Source organism: Hibiscus syriacus, unplaced genomic scaffold (assembly GCF_006381635.1).
Source record: "Hibiscus syriacus cultivar Baekdansim isolate YM2019G1 unplaced genomic scaffold, ASM638163v2 tig00112354_pilon, whole genome shotgun sequence".
Classification (NCBI taxonomy): Eukaryota; Viridiplantae; Streptophyta; class Magnoliopsida; order Malvales; family Malvaceae; genus Hibiscus; species Hibiscus syriacus.
This window is the reverse complement of record NW_024063314.1, coordinates 491,776-512,229: the sequence shown is the minus strand read 5'-3', so window position 1 is coordinate 512,229 and position 20,454 is coordinate 491,776. Positions and strand designations below refer to the sequence as shown.

The following is a 20,454-nucleotide window of genomic DNA, read 5'->3' as shown; positions in this document are numbered from 1 at the left end:
GAACATAATATTTGATCAATGCATTGAGAAAAGCCGATTTCTTTTATCATGTTAACTTTTACACATACATACATATATATATATATATATATATATATATATAATTGTACACTTTGAGTGTGTACGGGTAGGGATAACAATTTAACTTTAAACTGACGAGTTTTGACTCGAACCAATTCAATAGGGTTAGATTTTTTTTAGAAAAAATCAGATCGATTCAGTTCAGGTCGAATTTTTTAAGGGAGTGAATCAGGTCGAGTCAGGTTCAGGTATAGGGTGAAAAAACTGCGACTTGACCGGGAGATAATAATGTAATTTTCTTAAAAACTTATTATTTTTAAATTAAGTGTTTATTTTATATCGGGCGAGTCAGGTCGGTTTAGATTTGAACTCTAAAAATTCTAATCGGATAGAAGATATATATTTTCCAGGTGAAGTCGGTTCGAATGGTTAAAGTAATGGTTGTTATTCTTAGATATCACGTGTTCGAACACCAACGACTACAACATAATGATTAAACATTCATTATCAAATTGTTGAAAGTATTTAAAATAAATACTATTTTATAAACACTTTCGCAATAAAAAAACATTATCCTCTTTGAATATTCATTAGTTTAATAAGATTTTATTAGTTTTACATGTATTGTTAAATATTGCTTCTTCTATTAATAGTTACATAAAAAACACCTAGTGTGAATAAATTTGTGCCGCCATTGAAATATATTCATACATGACGATGTATGTATACATTTCGGAATTCATAACTAAATTAAAACATTCCTTGAATTATATAATAGAAAAGTCATGTAGTTGGATGTTGATCGTTGTGACTTTAGATTCACTCTCGAAATTATGAATACATGGAATGTAGCTAATTTTCTATGTATTTGTTCTTGGTCAAAGGCATTTGAGGTATGGCACATTGAAAAAATATTTTTTTTTAAATTTAAATATTGTGTATATTATCCAATAACAACTACAAATTATTAAAAAAAACATATTATAAGTTTATAACCATTATGTTGATTGCAACTCCCAACTTATTGTTTTGTCTTTTCTAGTCACCAGGATCCAGCTACCAGTGTACACGTGTCAGAAACCCACATGAACTGTTCTTTCACACTTAAACATCCACCTATTCATAATATTAAATTCAATTTTATTAAGTTCAATTTGATTTTAATTGGATTGTTATTTAAATAATAGATGAATAAAACGATTTCAGTGATTAAAAAATTTATTATTATCCTTTGAGATTATAGATGACAAATGAGTAGGGTGAGTGCGGGTACCCCTTCCTCCATTCTCATACTCATCGAATATTTTTGTAATCACCACCTACTCATCCTCTAGGATAGGTACAAATTTAAATATCCATTTCTCAAATTCACGCGAGTATATTCTAAAATCCACCTCTACACTTACTACTTAATTGGATACTCATAACTCATTCTGTATCCGTTTCTATATGTCCATACTCGTTGATAGCAACCTCACAAATTACTTCACCAACTAAATATAAAACAAACACATCCATTAAAAATATAATAAAATACTCTATCATTGATTAAATTATAAGTCATGTCATATAAAATTTTAAAATTTAAAATGTGATCTTTAAAATTATACCTAAATTTATTATGGTTCAAATTTATAGGATGAGTAATTAGTGGACGGACGGATATAAAGCAAGTGGATGTGGGGCGTGCGGATGCGAGACGGATAAGGTCTCAAACTCATCAACTATCTACTGCCTACAACAAGTATGACTTTTTACATCAACACTCATCTCAATTAAGACAAGTGCGGTACGAAATCCACGAAGTTGTACATATTAGTCATCCTTATTAAATATCTCAAGTTTAAGTATCATGTATGTAAGAATATAAAAATTCATTGTCAAGATAATATCTTACATTTATTTCAAATTTATTGAAATAAATAATTTTTTAAATCAAATATATTAAAAAAATAAATATATTATATTACAACTGGCCCTTTCCCACGATCCTCTATTAAAAAACCTTCCTTCTTCTTTAAAGCTCCAACTGTTATTCAAAAAACACACACAGATTCACGCCAACTACCGAAACCAGAACTGCAGAACAACAACAGACATGGTGTTCTTTTGTTTTCTCGTTGATCAGACAAGGAAAGTGAGCACCAGTAAGCCGGCGGCGGGGATCTGCTCGCGGTGCGGCGGAGGAGCCAGCGTCGCCGACATGAAGACCGCCACCAGGTTTTGCTACGTCCCGTTTTACTGGAAATCTTGGAGGGCGATTATATGTACCTTCTGTGGAGCCATTCTTCGATCTTATCGGTAAAAAATTCGTAGGAGAAACAATTAAGATTTTGTTAACGGTAAATTACCTTAGTAGGAGAAGTTCGTTATTTGTAACATCTTCATTTTTACGATATTTGGTCTAATTTTTTATTATTTTTTATTTTATGGGATAATGATTTGGGATTAGACAAATTCAAATCAACTATTCAACGATTTATATAGTTGCAATTATGATGTTTAAGTAAATGGTTTCACATAAACTAAAACGATGAATATAATCAAAGATATAACTTCATAAAAGTTTGTAATTTCTATCTTTAAATTAATTTTAAGGATGTCAATTTAATCTGAATTTGACGGTTTCGACTCATTTTAACCCCCCTTGAACATATTTATAAAATATAGATTTGAGCCGGGTCGATATTATAAAAGGTGAGATTGAGTCGAGTTTGAATTAAAGGTAAAAATTCTTTGATAACCTCGAGATAATAATATAATTTTCTTTTATATATTTAAAGATAATTAGTATAATATTTCATTCTCTATAATTTTATTCAACTAGAATATTTTTTGTATTTATATCAGATCGATTCGAATACGTATTTTTATTCTAAAATTAGTAATGAGGTCTAGATTGGGTGAGAATTCTCAACTCAAATCCAATTAAATACAAGTAAATATTATACACCTCTCGAATCAAATTGATTGAAAATTTAACCTAATTCAACTCATTATAACCCCTAATCCACTGTAAATACAATAAGTTAATTTGTCATTGTTTCAGCATCTAACACCATCCTAACAACTGATTGATAATATATAAATATATATCCAAACAATATCATATATAAAGTTTTAAATTTAATAAATTAAAATAGGAGAATTGATTTTTTTTGATGAAATTTACGGGTAAACTTATTTATTTACTTTTACAGTGGTAAATGCTAGCGGTTGAGAAATTGAATACAGCACAACGGAGCCGTACAAAATTAAATAAATATTGGTGCAGGAGAACAGCAACAGAAGCTAAAAGCTTTTGAATTTTTGGAGTTATACAGCTAATTGACAGCGCCAGATTGTGTGTAGAGTAATTTACAGCTATTTATTTATTTATTGGGTTGGCTGTCCTCTCCACCTATTTATTTATTGGCTTGGTTGGTAAGATATTAGATTTTTTAAATAAAGATAAATAACTTAAATATGAACGATTGCGGATGGAACAAATTGGTTTGACATAGTATTTCTCGACTCTATAGTACTTGATCTAGATTAATTAATTAATAGATCAAAAATCAATAGTTATACAAAAAAAGTAATTAATTTAATCGAATCAATTCTATATTAAATGTAAAGTACATAAATGATCCCGAGTATAAGTAATATTTTATTAATTCTCTTAACTATTAAAAGATAAAATAATCACCTAACTACATAATTATGCTTTGTTAAGTAACTCGACTATTAAAATTTATAAAATAGTCACCCAACTATTCGTTATGTTTCAAATTCGCTCTTTCTCGTTAAAAATTGGCGATCTTCTAAGCTGGATGTTAACATGATGATTGGGATATAATAGTAATTTAAGATTATGTGATCATATTTTATTATATTACAGTCAGATACAATCAATTTTTAATCGAAAAATACGAGTTTGAAGCATAATAAATAGTTAGTTGAATGACTCAACAAAGAAACACTCTTTAATCGAATGATCATTTTATAACTTTTAATAGTCGAATAACTTAATATAGTGATATCCTATAATCGAAAGATCATTTGTATACTTTACCCTAATAGTAATTATTTAAATCATTTAATTTACTTTTAAATGTGGATTTTTTAAATATTTATCTAAAGTAGTTAAAAATAATAATATATGTTAAGTTGATGTTTTATTATTTAAAACTATTTTATATAACTCGATATTTATTATTTGAAGTTTATCATTATTCGACCTTTTTAAAAAATTAAAGATATAAAAATTTGTAAATAAAAAACAAATAATTGATTCTAAAAAACCTAGTTTTCTCTTGTTAGGGTATCAATTTTTTTTTTTTGTTAATTGGCAGTGACACCAACTTTAATGTTGGTTGTAGACCATCGATAATCTTTATTGTTTTTTCTTTTCTATACCGTATTTTTATTTTTTTATCTTTTAATTTTCAATAATCTGCCTGTGTTTTATGTTTTTCATCTGCCTTTATGACACGTTTTTTTTATGCTTTTTGGCATATTTTTCAGTTGTTGGCCATTTTTTAAGGGTTGATTTAACATCGTCACAACTGATCAATATACTCTTATATGATATCTTGTTGATATTCTCTGTTTTGGACCCTCAAATTGGATTTGAATACATGATTTATATTCGTAGATAGCTTTTCACGTTGCTCGAATCTGATTTGCAGTTTGTCGATGGTTTTTCAATAGTTTGATCCCCATTTTGTAGTTCGTTTGTTGATGCGATCATATCTGTTTGTATCTATCTTTGTTCAAATTTCTTGGTTATACTTAATTTTTCATTGTATGATCTTAAGTTGTTAGTTTTGTTTAAATGATTATAGAAAATTTTCTTAATTATGTGGTTAATTTACGATTGTGATTATAAATATTTATTATAATTTGAAATATTTCCTATTTAGAGAAAATTAGTTGGTTATATAAAAAAAGCTTATCATTATTCGAATAGTTTAAAAATGCAATGGAGTCAAGACTAGCTTCGAATAATGATAAACTTGAGTTTGTGCTCGATTCAATATTCGAAGCTCGATATTTTATCGGAGCTTCACCTAACATCAAAATATAAATTTGAGTTTGACTCGAATTCGATTAAATATAAATATTTAATTCAGAATATGATGGAGTTGTTTTGGAATCAAATTTGATTAAAATTAATTATTGACAAATTTAGTTATTTGTATTCGATTAAATTCGTTTGTATTTAAACTCAAATTTAAATTTGAATTAAATAGTTTTACATACAAATATTTAAAATATATATGATCTTAGACTGGCGAATTATTTAAATTAATATTATTATTTTTTTTCAAATGGAACTCTAATAACCTTTTGATCTCATTTACAATCTATCTATGGGTTTAGTTGGAGTTATAATTAATTCCTTTAGGCTTGGACCAACTTTTGGAATGGGTTTTGGGCTGCGGGCAATTGGTGGAAAAGTTAATATATATAGGGTAAATTACACGTTTAGTACTTAAATTATTAGTTTTAGCACTTAAACTTTTAAAATTTTTAAAACCATACTTAAAGTTTAGTTTTTGTTTCATTTTAGTACCTATGTTTAAAATTTAATGTTAAGTTTTAAAAAAATTTGAAAGTTCATATACTAAAACGAGCCAAAATTGATAGTTTAGGTACTAAACGCGATAAGTTTTTAACGATGGTGGTACTAAAATGAAACAAAATAAATTTTAGGTTTGATTTTAACAAAAATGAAAGTTTATGTACTAAAATGGATAAAAGTTTATAGTTAGGTAATAAATGGGTAATTTACCCTATGTATATAGCATAAAAATTGATTTTTTTATCTCTGCGTAAATTACAAATTTAGTAAGTGAACTTTACTCGCTTTCTTATTTCACTCATTGTACTTTAAGTCATTTCATTTTCCTCACTGAACTTAATATGTCGGTTTTTTGAGGGCAGAAGTGTAAACTTGCTGAGCTGAGTGATTTTTATTCTTTAATATGGTAACAATTTAGAGTGCTGAACAAACAATAATCTTCAGTCTGTATGCCTATGCATAAAACAAAACCCAACTAAAGCATCTGTAGATTCAAGTTTCTATGTATTAATACGACATACAGGGCAACACTACTCCATTATACACACACTTATCAGGCATTTGCATTTGACATTCATTGATAAACTAGCATGTTATCTGTTTTCAGGATGCTTTGATAACTTTTTTGTTAAGGAAGCTTGACAATCTTTCAAAGGATGACAAATGACAAATGCCAAATAACGATGATTTCCACATGGGTGACAGAACTGTTACCTGGACAAGGTTCCAGTTTTTCTTTTCCATGCATGAATTTAGATGAATATGATAACCTAGTTACTATCTAGCTTTTATATATATATATATATATATACTCTATGATATGCTAGTGGCTTTATAAAACTGAAATGTGGGACTAGCATCAGGTCAGAAGTGTAGAGGCTAGGTTTCTCAAACATTCCATTAATGACAATAAATGTACATGAGATAAGTTCCCAATATAAATGTTTCATATTTGTCATTTTCAGTTGATTATCTGCATTTTCTATTTTGCTCCGCCTTTATGTCATGAACAGTATTATCAATTATTTTTCTGATTTTGAACTTGATTAGTAATGAACAAAGTAACTTTGAAAATGCATCTACTTTTTGGGAAATTAATACTTTCCGTTACTTGCCTTGTGGATTGCACTGTTGTAAGAGGACAAAATTCTCCCCTGTTGTAAGAAAACGGATGCGTGGCTGCGTTCATATATATAACATGATGGCAATGCATGAGGAAGCTGTTGCTCTTGCTCTGCAGGTAATATTTCTGTCAATGTGTCTGATAGTTCCTTCATAACAATTTTTCTCAGACCATTTACATTCGAAATTGTGTTATTACTATGAGAATTTGAGTTAGAAATTATAGCATGCACTCAGACAAGTTAGGTATGTATTTGTTATTAGTATTACTACTATCATTTAATTTGCTATTTCCAAAATAAATGTTTGTAGCTTAAACATGTTATTTATATGTGTGATGTATAATGGTGGTATATTTGATCAAAAATAGTTCATCTGGATTTTACATCACATCGGTATTTATTCTATTTTTGGTTCTCTAGATTGATCCAGAGCTAGCAATGGCTGAAGCTGACAAGGTTGAAGATGACGAAGACTTGAGAAAGAAGCTTTGGCTAATGGTTGCCAAGCATGTTATTGAGCAGGAAAAGGGAACTAAAGGGGAGAATATAAGAAAGGCAATAGCATTTCTCAAGGAAACATATGGCCTACTAAAGATTGAAGACATATTGCCATTCTTTCCCGACTTTGCCTTAATCGATGACTTCAAGGTGGGATTCTGGCATTTTAGTTATATTAGTGCTTATATCTCTCTCTCACCTCAAATGGGGTTAGTTAGGCACAACATAACGCATGAACTTTAATGCCATGTTAAGCATCTGACCTAAAACCAATTGGTAATAGGTGAAGGGGGTTCAACTTTGAATATATGTAGGAGGCAATTAACATTTTCTTATGTACCTGTCAAATAATTTTTCTTTTATGCATGTACGTAGGAGGCAATTTGCTCCTCACTGGATGATTACAACAAGCAAATTGAGCAACTGAAGCAGGAGATGAATGATGCAACACACGGTGCAGACAACATTAGAAATGATATTAGTGCATTAGCTCAGAGATATGTTGTGGTTGACCGCGATGAGGATTGTGGGGTAATTGATTATCCTAATTCTTAGTTTCCTTTGAGAAGTTGATGGCATTCTTAGATTTAATTTTTCTGATATCTTAAATGGATTATGGAGGTAAAGCCTTCCGTGCTTCATTCAGTCTGCTCTAGCATTCTGCATTGTTTTACAAGAAGTCCGTGTAATGTTACGCACAGTGAGAGGGCTTGCTTTTACTTTGAGTGCCAAAAAATATTAATTTTATTGACAATTCCTTGGCTGATAGTTTAATTTACTTTCATGTTGGAAATATTATAATTTATTGGAAAACTCATATTCCTCAGCCTATGAATCAAATACCCCTTGATCAGTCGACTTCATCTGAATTATCAGGTCCGTAGGCGTAAAATTTTGGCCATTGACGGGGACTACAGAATGGCTAGCGGGTATACAGCTGTAGGGACGATGGCTCCTTTCTATGTCTTTCCTTGTGGACATGCATACCAATGTATCTCAAGTAAGTTGTTTGCCTATCATTCTTTCAGTTCTCATATGTTCATGTTTGCATGTTGGCCGAATATATCACGATTTTTGGTTGGTTAACCTTTTACGAGTAAAATTTGTATGGCAGGCGGAATACATACTGGATTTGCATAAGCAACTAACTTTACTTAGCGGCGAAGTCCGAAGGGAATCAAATGGTGGTATGACAAACGAAGCCATTACTAGCGTCAGCCCTACCGATAAGGTATACAGACATCACTTCCCTTGAATCTATAGCTTGTTTTTCGCTGGAAATTCATCCGCAGAATTACCGTAATAGTAGACCAAACTTGGTAGTTTAATTGAGATCTCTGTTTGATTCGTGGGCAGCTCCGATCCCAGTTAGATGATGCTGTTAAACTTGCAATATGAGAGAAATGAAAATTATTTTATTCCACACATGAATAAGTTTACAATCAGTGCTTATATATACATAGCTATTCAACTCTAACTGCTTAACTAACCCAAAACCGTTTCTAACTAATCAATAACAGAAAAAACAGATTACAAACTCAACACTCCCCCTCAAGTTGGATGTTGAAAAACATTTTCAACTCCTAACTTGGATAGCAAATAATTGTGCTGTTGATTTCCCAAAGCCTTTGTCATAATGTCTGCAAGCTGTTCATGTGTGAAAATATGTTCTGTCTGAATCAAACCTTCTTGTATTTTTTCTCTCACGAAATGACAGTCGATTTCAATATGCTTTGTCCTTTCATGATACACAGGGTTAGCTGCTATCTGAATTACAGCTTTGTTATCACAGTAAAGTTTCACAGGTTTCAAGCCTTTTATACTAAACTCTGCAAGTAAACCTTGCAGCCATACCAGCTCAGAAGTAACCACTGCCATAGCTCTATATTATGCTTCTGCTGAAGATCTAGCCACAACATTTTGTTTCTTTGATTTCCATGAAATCAGTGAGTCACAAATCTTGATACAGAAACCTGTCATAGATTTCTTTGACATTGGACATGATCCCCAATCTGAATCACAGTAGGCTGAAATTTGATGGCCTGAAGAAGACTTTAACAAAACTCCCTGTCCTGGTTTTTTCTTAACATACCTTACTACTCTTAAGGCTGCCTCCATGTGTGACCTTTTAGGATGCTGCATAAATTGACTAAGAAGGTTTACTGCATATGTAATGTCAGGTCTAGTATATGTCAAGTAAATCAGCTTTCCAATAAGCCTTTGGTAAACTGACTTTTCAACCTGATTATGTCCATCTTCATTAGTCTGCAGTACAACTCTATCATAATCTACAGTAGTCAGCTTCAGATTCTGCTCTAGAGGAGTATCAGCAGACTTTGCTTTCTCCAAACCAGTTTCCTTGATTAATTGGAGTGCATACTTCCTTTGATTCAAGAATATACCTTCCTTTGACCTCAAAACCTCGATTCCCAAAAAATATTTTAGCTCCCCCAAATCCTTCATCTTAAAATGGCTATTCAACATTTGTTTTAATTCAGCAATCAACTCATTACTATCACCTGTAATAACCAAATCATCAACATATACCAACAACAAAGCCATTTTACCTTGCTGCTTCTTGATGAACAATGAGTAGTCATATTTACTTTGAACATAGCCAGCCGAAACTAATGCTTCTGTTAACTTCAGATTCCACTGCCTGGAGGCCTGCTTAAGACCATATAATGATTTTTGCAGTCTACACACAACCTTCTCCCCCTGACTGCAAAAACCTTCTGGAAGCTGCATATAGACTTCCTCAGAGAGATCTCCTTGCAAAAAAACATTGAATACATCCATTTGCAACAGTGGCCGTTGGAAGATAGAAGCAAGAGCTAAAACGGTTCGAATGGTAACCATTTTGACCACAGGAGAAAAAGTATTAACAAAGTCAATTCCCTCCTTTTGATTATAACCTTTAGCAACCAAGCGAGCTTTATATCTCTCAACCTCACCTGATGCTTTGTACTTAACTCTATAAACCCACTTACATCCAATAGGAACTTTTCCTGGTGGTAATGGAACAAGAGACCAAGTTCTATTAGACTGCAATGCATGGATTTCCTCTTTCATTGCTTGAACCCAAAGTGGATTTTGAATAGCCTCAGAATAAGATTGAGGCTCAGAAATTTGAGAGATGGAAGACAAGAATACTTGAGTATGAATTGGTAAGTGAGAATAAGAAAGTTCACTGAAATTTGAGGAAGAAGACTGACAAGTGCAAACAAAATTGTTTAACCAAGTAGGAGGTTTTGAAACTCTAGAAGATTTCCTAGAAGGGACAGGTGCACTTATTGAAGCAGGAGACTGATCTGGAATTTGAGAAGTGTATTCTTCATCAACAAAACTCAACTCAGTAGGATTACTATGAAGGGAGCTAGAATGTGGAGAACTTGGAGTATTTAGAATCAAGAAGTCATCATCAGAAACAAAGGTAATAGATGGGAACAAAACAGGATCAGAACTATAAAAGGAAGAAGATGGGTGAAAAGGAAAGTGAGTTTCATGAAACTTAACATCCCTGCTAACGAATAATTTTTTAGAATCAAGGTTAAACAGTAAGTAACCCTTTTGGATTGGAGAGTATCCTAAAAAAATAGAAGCAAAAGCTCTAGCATCAAACTTATCATGAGGAGTAAGATTTGTGGCAAAACAGAGGCACCCAAATACTCTAAAATGGTCATAAGAATGAGGTTTATTGTATAGTAATTCAAAAGGAGTTTTCCAAGATAAGACTGAAGATGGCAACCTATTGATAATATAACAGGCAACTAACACACATTCTCCCCAAAACTTAAAAGGGACCCGAGACTGAAACCGAAGAGCCCGAGCAACTTCTAAAAGATGCCTATGTTTACGTTCGGCAACACCATTCTGTTGAGGAGTAAGTACACCCAAGACATCCTAGTGTAGTCATCTACAATAGTCAAGAAAAAACGTTGACCATCATGAGTAGAAATTCGATAAGGCCCCAACAAATCAATGTGAATTAATGTGAAGGGAGTAGTGGTCCTAGAATTGCTAATTGGAAATGAAAGCCTGGACTGTTGAGCTAAAGGACAGATAGAACAGTTTTGAACAGATTCCTGATGCAAATTGGCATTATGAAACATAAGTAATTTTTTTAATTGAGAAGCTGGAACATGTCCTAAACGAGCATGCCAAAGATTTGTTTTATTTGCATCAACAGATTTACAAGTGTTTAAAAAAATTTCAGAATTGACTAAAGGTTTACATGCATCAGCAGAAACAGAAAAAACAGAATTGGGAGGGAACCTGAGCATGTAAAGACCTCTAAATTCTTTACCAATCACTCTTATCATGCCATTGTAAAGATCCTGCAATATGCAAAGATCAGGATAGAAAAAAACAGCACATTTCAACTCATGAGCCAACTTTGAAACAGAAATGAGATTGTGAGTGAAGTGAGGCACATGAAGAACATTAGATAGGTGAAAACCATTAGGAAATCTAACAGATCCTATATGTGTGACAACAAGGGATTTTCCATTAGGTAATTGAATATATTTAACTGTGGATGTACAGGGCACAGGATCAATCATGCAGTTAAAGTCTGATAAAATATGGTCAGTTGCTCCAAAATCCATTCAATTGAATCATAAGCAAGAGAACAGAAAGTACCTGCCAAATTCACAGAGGAATTTGGAATAGAACTCGGAGCTGAAGCCTGATTCAGAAGCCCCAAAAGCTGCTGATATTGTTCAGTAGTGAAGACTGGTGGTGCTGGATTAATCACCTCACGATCAGAGTGAGCCACCATGGCAGCTGGAGAACCCTTCTTCTTGTTGAACTTGAAGTCAGGTGGAAAGCCAATAAGGCGATAGCAATTCTCCTTTTTATGGCCCTTCACCTTGCAGTGATCACAGGTTCCATTGAACCTTCGACGGCTGCCAGGAGCATTGGAGTTGCCAGAAGCATTGGAATATAATGTTGTAGTTTCCATGTAACACCCCCAACCCGTATCCGATCCGGATACGAGTCCGAAGTGTCACATTGACTTTTCAAACATTTATTCGTATAAAATAGTGAGTAATTTAAAAACTTTGATAACATTTAACTTATTCAAAACGTTTACAAAATATATATCAGAGTTCATACAATTTATGTCTTTAGACTACATGCCAACTACACTCTATATACAGTACATATATTTTCTGATCTGATATTTGGTAAGGAAAACTGACCTGTCTTGCTCCGCATTACTCTTTACTCTTCTCGAAACCTACGTGTGAAACAATCACACGCTAAGTCGAAGACTTAGTGAGGCATAACGACTTATAATGCACTTCATAACATATATCAATACATGCATGTTCTGTTCTATCATGTTATACCAATTCCATGCATTCTTCGTATCATATAAAATCATATCAGATTAATTACAGTAAATACATACATACACATAATTCATCATTAACAGTTTATCATGTAATCACATACTTTTATTGTTAACCTTTCAATCAAACACTGTACACACAACATCATATGGTTCACATAACACATTTCAAACCACTTATAGACCCATCGTATACATATCACATTCAGTATGCTTGTTTAATCACTTTATTAGCCCATGTACACTAGTGAGAACTTAAGGTATGTGAGTACATTGAGGTTGTGCACACATATGCTGTCACCACAGCTCGATCAATGTCCCGAAGGACCAGTCCATAGATTCCGAAGAACCTAGGTAATCAGTCCATATGTCCCGAAGGACATAGGTAAACAGTCCATATGTCTCGAAGAACATAGGTAAACAGTCCATATGTCCCGAAGAACATAGGTAAACCCTCGACCCTTGGCATGCCAACTATACCCCTAGCTCTCATATCATATAACATGGGCATTATCATTTATAACAGTTCACATTACTTATTCATATGCTTTCTCTTATAAACACATATCTTTCTTTTCAGTCACGTATCACATGTACGTGTAATCATTGATCTCATAATCACATGTTCCTTCTTTTCTGTCACATACCACATGTATGTGTAAACATATATCTAATATCATGTTGCATGTAATCACATAGATCTTATCTCATAACATATACTTGTTTTCACATATATATTTCATATCATTTCTTATACCATCACATAATCCATTTAACATACATAACATATCATGTAACATTATAATAGAAATACCTATAAGTCATATCACTTAGAGCACATAAAAGAACAGATCAATTCATATAATCAAGCATACATACATGCATATTTCACTCATGCCTTTAATCATGAATTCATGTGTAACACTTTAGGAAATAGACTCATCGCAAGTCTTATTCCCATCGCACATCGTATACTATTGAATATGCACTCACCTGGCCTCACTAGTCAATTCCAATCTCTTATCTTTCCCTTGATCGATCTTACTTGCCAAACGTTCCGGAATTTCTTTATGCGTAGAATCTACATAAATGTACATTTCGAGGTAATCATTAGATACCTGCACCTTTTAATTAGATACTAGCAACTTAAACGAACTTATTAAACCAATATTAACATTTTCCTTTAGGGGGGAATCGGTTCCCTACTAAGGGGGTATCGATTCCCTAATGACATTCTGGAAATGTTGTTCGTTTGAAGGGGTATCGGTTCCCCTTGAATGGGTACCGATTCCCCTTGCCCAGAAATCATATTTTCAACCCGAAAATTACTTCATTTCCACTTAAACACTTCATATATCATCCCCTTTTCATTCTTAACTCTAGTACACATACTTAAACCAATCTATATTCATTTATTTCATCTTAAACCTCAAAATCCTATCTTCCATATGAGATTCAAAAATCATACCAAATTTTCAATGTGTTCTAATTCCAATTCTAACACTTCATACTTCTTAATTTAACCCTTGACAAGTCAAATTCATCCTTAGAATTTCAAAAACCTTTCTATATCAAAATTTCATTTCTAATCTTTTAATAGAAATTCCTTTTTAATTCTCCCTTCTTGATGTTTTAAGTTTATATAAGCTTTCCTTAAGCTTATATAACCCCCAAAGATTCAAAACCAACTTATAAATTCCAGAAATTAACAGTTAAAAATCAAACTTACCTTTAAGCTGGAGCTACGAGAAGAAGAAGAAGAGAGCAAGAAGAAGGCTTCCAGAACTCTCCCAAAACCCACGTATATCACCTGTATTTAAAGGAAATACAAAATATCCTTTAAGCTGAAAAGACTAAATTGCCCCTTTAATTATCCATCTATGCTATTCAATCCATCATCAAAATTCTTTACTTAAATCCCAACACTTTTAACTTATTTCAAAATTGAGCACACAGTTTCCAAAATTTACATTTTAGTCACTGATCCGGCTTTTGGGGATGTTACAAATCTCCCCTCCTTATAAGAAAATTCGCCCTCGAATTTTCACTGAACATCTTAGTAAGAACATATCTTCTAATGTTCTTATGTTGCTTCTCTGACTTATTCTTTCTTGTCATCATCAGAAACTTACTTTTTAATCCTTTAGTTTTCCGACTATCTTTTTCGTTTATACCTTCATCTTCTGTTGTTTATCATATAAACAATAACCAGTAATACCAATCCATTGTTGTCTTTTCTCTCATTCGATTATGCATTTTTCCTTTGACCTTTCTAAAATTCCATATAATGTCACTCATCACGTTGACAGTAACATTCATCTCATCACTCTATATCAAAACTGTCCTCTGTACTTCTATATTTATCGTATCTGATTCTTTTAAATCAATCCCTTTCATTTCTTTACTCCTTATTCCTTATACATAAATCATATATTTCCTTTCATATTCACATACTCTTGTCTTATCACTTATACTCATCTTTATGTACCAATCTTCATTGCATCCTCATTACTCTGATAACCCATTTCTTATACATAACTTCATTCTTTATCATTTCTTATACTTGTATTTTCCTTCCTGAAGGTTCCATGCAAATACTTATCTCTGTTTCTACATCATAGCTATCTGCTCAGAATATACAACTATATTCAAATTCACATCATAATCAATTAACTCCACTATATCTTTCCTCCAATCTTATAACTCTAGCACCTTTACTCTGACAGCTAGATAATAACTTTTGTTCAGTCTAGGGCACAAGCCCTCTTATACCATCATATACATTCTTTCCAATCTAAATTATCTCAACATTCGCTTACTCAACTTATCAATTTCACCTCTATTCTCATACATCCTGAAATTTCTTTTACTCAAACTCAACATTCTGACTTCCTGTGTCCTATAATCTGATCATCGATATACATATTCTCAAACTCTTCTTATCAATCCTCAGCTTTACTTAAATATACAAATTCTTACTTCCTTTTCCTTTACTATACCACATTACTATGATCCAAATATGCAACTGTATCCAGATCCATTGCGGATTTGGTTATCATATCCTGACAATATCTTAAAATCTTATAATTCCAGTACATTTTTATCACATACTCTAGTTAGCCAATGCTAACTCTTTCCATCTTAACTGCAAACCCTTATCATAAACATAATATTGTTCATGCGCAATACTATCACTTCGTTTCAAACTCATAAGCTCTGACTTTATACATCTTATACACTTGTCACTGATGCACTTATCCTTGAGTTCTTCTATACGTACTCATCACGTCATTAGATATTTTTAACATTCTTATGGTGACACCTGTTCACCATATTCTATCTTATCCACATAATAACAAAACTACTCTATATCGTGTTTCCGATTCCAAACGATGAAAACTTTCTATCATTATTCAGATATGATTTCAGCTTTCTGAAATCAACTTTTGATCTTACTAGGCATTTCCTGAGGTGTCCGCTCTTCATCCTGCCTGGCCAGGGCAAGTGAATAACTATCACAATCAGGAATATCACCTTTCACTTACTTCGAAATTATCACGATCGGATTTTTACTGTATTAAACTATTCTTATTTTATTAGCAAGACAACGTATTCCTTACACTATCAGATCAGAAATTTTTCAATCTATGTTGGCATGTACACCTTTTATGACACTTTGGACTTCGGTTTATGCCGAGAATCGGCTAAACCTTAGCTCTGATATCATTAAATGTAACACCCCCAACCCGTATCCGATCCGGATACGAGTCTGAAGTGTCACATTGACTTTTCAAACATTTATTCGTATAAAATAGTGAGTAATTTAAAAACTTTGATAACATTTAACTTATTCAAAACGTTTACAAAATATATATCAGAGTTCATACAATTTATGTCTTTAGACTACATGCCAACTACACTCTATATACAGTACATATATTTTCTGATCTGACATTTGGTAAGGAAAACTGACCTGTCTTGCTCCGCATTACTCTTTACTCTTCTCGAAACCTACGTGTGAAACAATCACACGCTAAGTCGAAGACTTAGTGAGGCATAACGACTTATAATGCACTTCATAACATATATCAATACATGCATGTTCTGTTCTATCATGTTATACCAATTCCATGCATTCTTCGTATCATATAAAATCATATCAGATTAATTACAGTAAATACATACATACACATAATTCATCATTAACAGTTTATCATGTAATCACATACTTTTATTGTTAACCTTTTCAATCAAACACTGTACACACACAACATCATATGGTTCACATAACACATTTCAAACCACTTATAAACCCATCGTATACATATCACATTCAGTATGCTTGTTTAATCACTTATTAGCCCATGTACACTAGTGAGAACTTAAGGTATGTGAGTACATTGAGGTTGTGCACACATATGCTGTCACCACAGCTCGATCAATGTCCCGAAGGACCAGTCCATAGATTCCGAAGAACCTAGGTAATCAGTCCATATGTCCCGAAGGACATAGGTAAACAGTCCATATGTCCCGAAGAACATAGGTAAACAGTCCATATGTCCCGAAGAACATAGGTAAACCCTCGACCCTTGGCATGCCAACTATACCCCTAGCTCTCATATCATATAACATGGGCATTATCATTTATAACAGTTCACATTACTTATTCATATGCTTTCTCTTATAAACACATATCTTTTCTTTTCAGTCACGTATCACATGTACGTGTAATCATTGATCTCATAATCACATGTTCCTTCTTTTCTGTCACATACCACATGTATGTGTAAACATATATCTAATATCATATGTTGCATGTAATCACATAGATCTTATCTCATAACATATACTTGTTTTCACATATATATTTCATATCATTTCTTATACCATCACATAATCCATTTAACATACATAACATATCATGTAACATTATAATAGAAATACCTATAAGTCATATCACTTAGAGCACATAAAAGAACAGATCAATTCATATAATCAAGCATACATACATGCATATTTCACTCATGCCTTTAATCATGAATTCATGTGTAACACTTTAGGAAATAGACTCATCGCAAGTCTTATTTCCATCGCACATCGTATACTATTGAATATGCACTCACCTGGCCTCACTAGTCAATTCCAATCTCTTATCTTTCCCTTGATCGATCTTACTTGCCAAACGTTCCGGAATTTCTTTATGCGTAGAATCTACATAAATGTACATTTCGAGGTAATCATTAGATACCTACACCTTTTAATTAGATACTAGCAACTTAAACGAACTTATTAAACCAATATTAACATTTTCCTTTAGGGGGGAATCGGTTCCCTACTAAGGGGGTATCGATTCCCTAATGACATTCTGGAAATGTTGTTCGTTTGAAGGGGTATCGGTTCCCCTTGAATGGGTACCGATTCCCCTTGCCCAGAAATCATATTTTCAACCCGAAAATTACTCATTTCCACTTAAACACTTCATATATCATCCCCTTTTCATTCTTAACTCTAGTACACATACTTAAACCAATCTATATTCATTTATTTCATCTTAAACCTCAAAATCCTATCTTCCATATGAGATTCAAAAATCATACCAAATTTTCAATGTGTTCTAATTCCAATTCTAACACTTCATACTTCTTAATTTAACCCTTGACAAGTCAAATTCATCCTTAGAATTTCAAAAACCTTTCTATATCAAAATTTCATTTCTAATCTTTTAATAGAAATTCCTTTCTAATTCTCCCTTCTTGATGTTTTAAGTTTATATAAGCTTTCCTTAAGCTTATATAACCCCCAAAGATTCAAAACCAACTTATAAATTCCAGAAATTAACAGTTAAAAATCAAACTTACCTTTAAGCTGGAGCTACGAGAAGAAGAATAAGAGAGCAAGAAGAAGGCTTCCAGAACTCTCCCAAAACCCACGTATATCACCTGTATTTAAAGGAAATACAAAATATCCTTTAAGCTGAAAAGACTAAATTGCCCCTTTAATTATCCATCTATGCTATTCAATCCATCATCAAAATTCTTTACTTAAATCCCAACACTTTTAACTTATTTCAAAATTGAGCACACAGTTTCCAAAATTTACATTTTAGTCACTGATCCGGCTTTTGGGGATGTTACATTCCAGGAGAGGAACGACACCAGATAGCTGAAGGCGATGAGCTTCTTCTTGACTTATCATCGAGTAGGCACTGTTGACTGAAGGTAAGGGCTGCATCAACAACAGTTGGCTTCGAATAGCAGTATACGAATCGTTCAACCCCATCAAGAATTGGAATAACTTCTATTGAGCAACATGCCTTAAATTTGACTGAGCACTTGCACAGGTACAATTCGAAGACGGTACGAGTGCATCATACTCGTCCCATAGAAGCTTCAGCCGCGAGAAATACGCAGAAATGGACAGCTCACCTTGCACCATCGTTGCAATCTCACGATGAAGAAAAAAAATCCGTGAACCGTCGACCTTATCAAATCGTTCCTTGAGATCTGCCCAGACGAACGCGGCGCTTGAAGCGAAGACGATTCCAGCAGACAACTCCTTGCTCACAGAATTGAGGATCCATGAAAGCACAAGAGCGTTGCATCTATCCCATTGTGCTTGTAAAGGAGGTTGGAAATCGTCGCGGCAGCAAATTCCATCGACAAATCCTAATTTGTTTTTGGCGAGGAGCGCGATTCGCATCGATCGACTCCAGATGGTGTAGTTGTCTGGCCCAGAGAGTTGATGCGAAATCAAGATCGTGCCCGGAGTATCCGAAGGGTGAAGATACAGTGGATGATTGAAATCAACAAGCGTTTATTCTGTCATCGGAACCGTCGTTGAAGACATCCTGAAAATGACGAGGCTGTGGAAATGTGAAAGCGACGATGTTGTAGAGACGTGGAATGAGATGGAAAGGGAAAAAAACGAGCCCAAGTAGAAAACAGGCCCAACAGAAACGGACTAGCCTGATACCATGTTAAACTTGCAATATGAGAGAAATGAAAATTATTTTATTCCACACATGAATAAGTTTACAATCAGTGCTTATATATACATAGCTATTCAACTCTAACTGCTTAACTAACCCAAAACCGTTTCTAACTAATCAATAACAGAAAAAATAGATTACAAACTCAACAGATGCAGTGGCCAGTGAATGCCCATTTTGCGGCGAGTTAATGATCCGTGAAATCTCTTTGCCTTTCATCATGCCGGAGGATGCCCAGATGGTCAATTCATGGGAGATAAAACCACAAAACCTTGGAAACCAAAGAAGCTTTTCTTTGCCTGTATGATTGGATTATGTATGTCCATCGACATGTTCCGGTCCATCCGCACCGAGCCATCCTATGGCCGGTTATGTAGTTTTCGAGCCTTCTCAGCATCACTTGAGTCTCAATGGTTTGCTTATCTCGTGTAATTTATTCGTATTTATGTTTTTTCCCTTTCCCTTTTCGTATTTATTGTATTGGTTGCATTTCCTCCCATGGCCCTTTGTTTTCTGTTTTTCTTTGTGTTGCAAGTTTGGCCCTTTTGTTTTTCATTGACACACTATATTTATATCTAGGGTAAACTACTTCAAATACCACTTATTTTAAGTGCGGACTCGAAAATGTCACTGACGTTTTAATTTTGCCAATTTTAACGCTGACGTTTATGCAAAAATTCAAATACTTTTATAGTAAATATAGAGAAGAATAGTTATGGATGACAATTTTTCATTAGAAAGATAGTATTTATTCAAAAGCATAAAACATAAAGGTACTGTGCAGCATAGCACAATCAGGATGAACGAAACACAATGAGGATAAAAAAAGAGAGCAGAATTAAACAGCTGAGAATAACAAAACAGCAGGAAAACAACAAAAGCAAACACAATATCTTTCTTG

At 33.2% G+C, this 20,454-nt stretch overlaps 2 protein-coding genes across 2 annotated transcripts; both read left to right on the top strand.

The window, feature by feature from the left end:
• Positions 1-2,099: 2,099 nt before the first annotated feature.
• On the top strand, positions 2,100-17,474 carry LOC120178639. The gene is made up of 5 exons (XM_039184433.1): positions 2,100-2,336; positions 3,569-3,579; positions 14,602-14,612; positions 15,755-15,759; positions 17,459-17,474. The coding sequence occupies exon 1, from the start codon at positions 2,120-2,122 to the stop codon at positions 2,324-2,326; it is 207 nt and encodes a 68-aa protein (XP_039040364.1). The 5' UTR covers positions 2,100-2,119; the 3' UTR covers positions 2,327-2,336; positions 3,569-3,579; positions 14,602-14,612; positions 15,755-15,759; positions 17,459-17,474.
• LOC120178638 (vacuolar sorting protein 18-like) lies at positions 6,758-20,045 on the top strand. Its single transcript, XM_039184432.1, has 7 exons — positions 6,758-6,827; positions 7,132-7,359; positions 7,585-7,740; positions 8,086-8,209; positions 8,324-8,440; positions 8,566-8,584; positions 19,706-20,045. Exons 1-5 carry the CDS (start codon positions 6,759-6,761, stop codon positions 8,347-8,349), a joined length of 603 nt encoding a protein of 200 aa, XP_039040363.1. The 5' UTR covers position 6,758; the 3' UTR covers positions 8,350-8,440; positions 8,566-8,584; positions 19,706-20,045.
• The last annotated feature ends 409 nt before the right edge of the window (positions 20,046-20,454 follow it).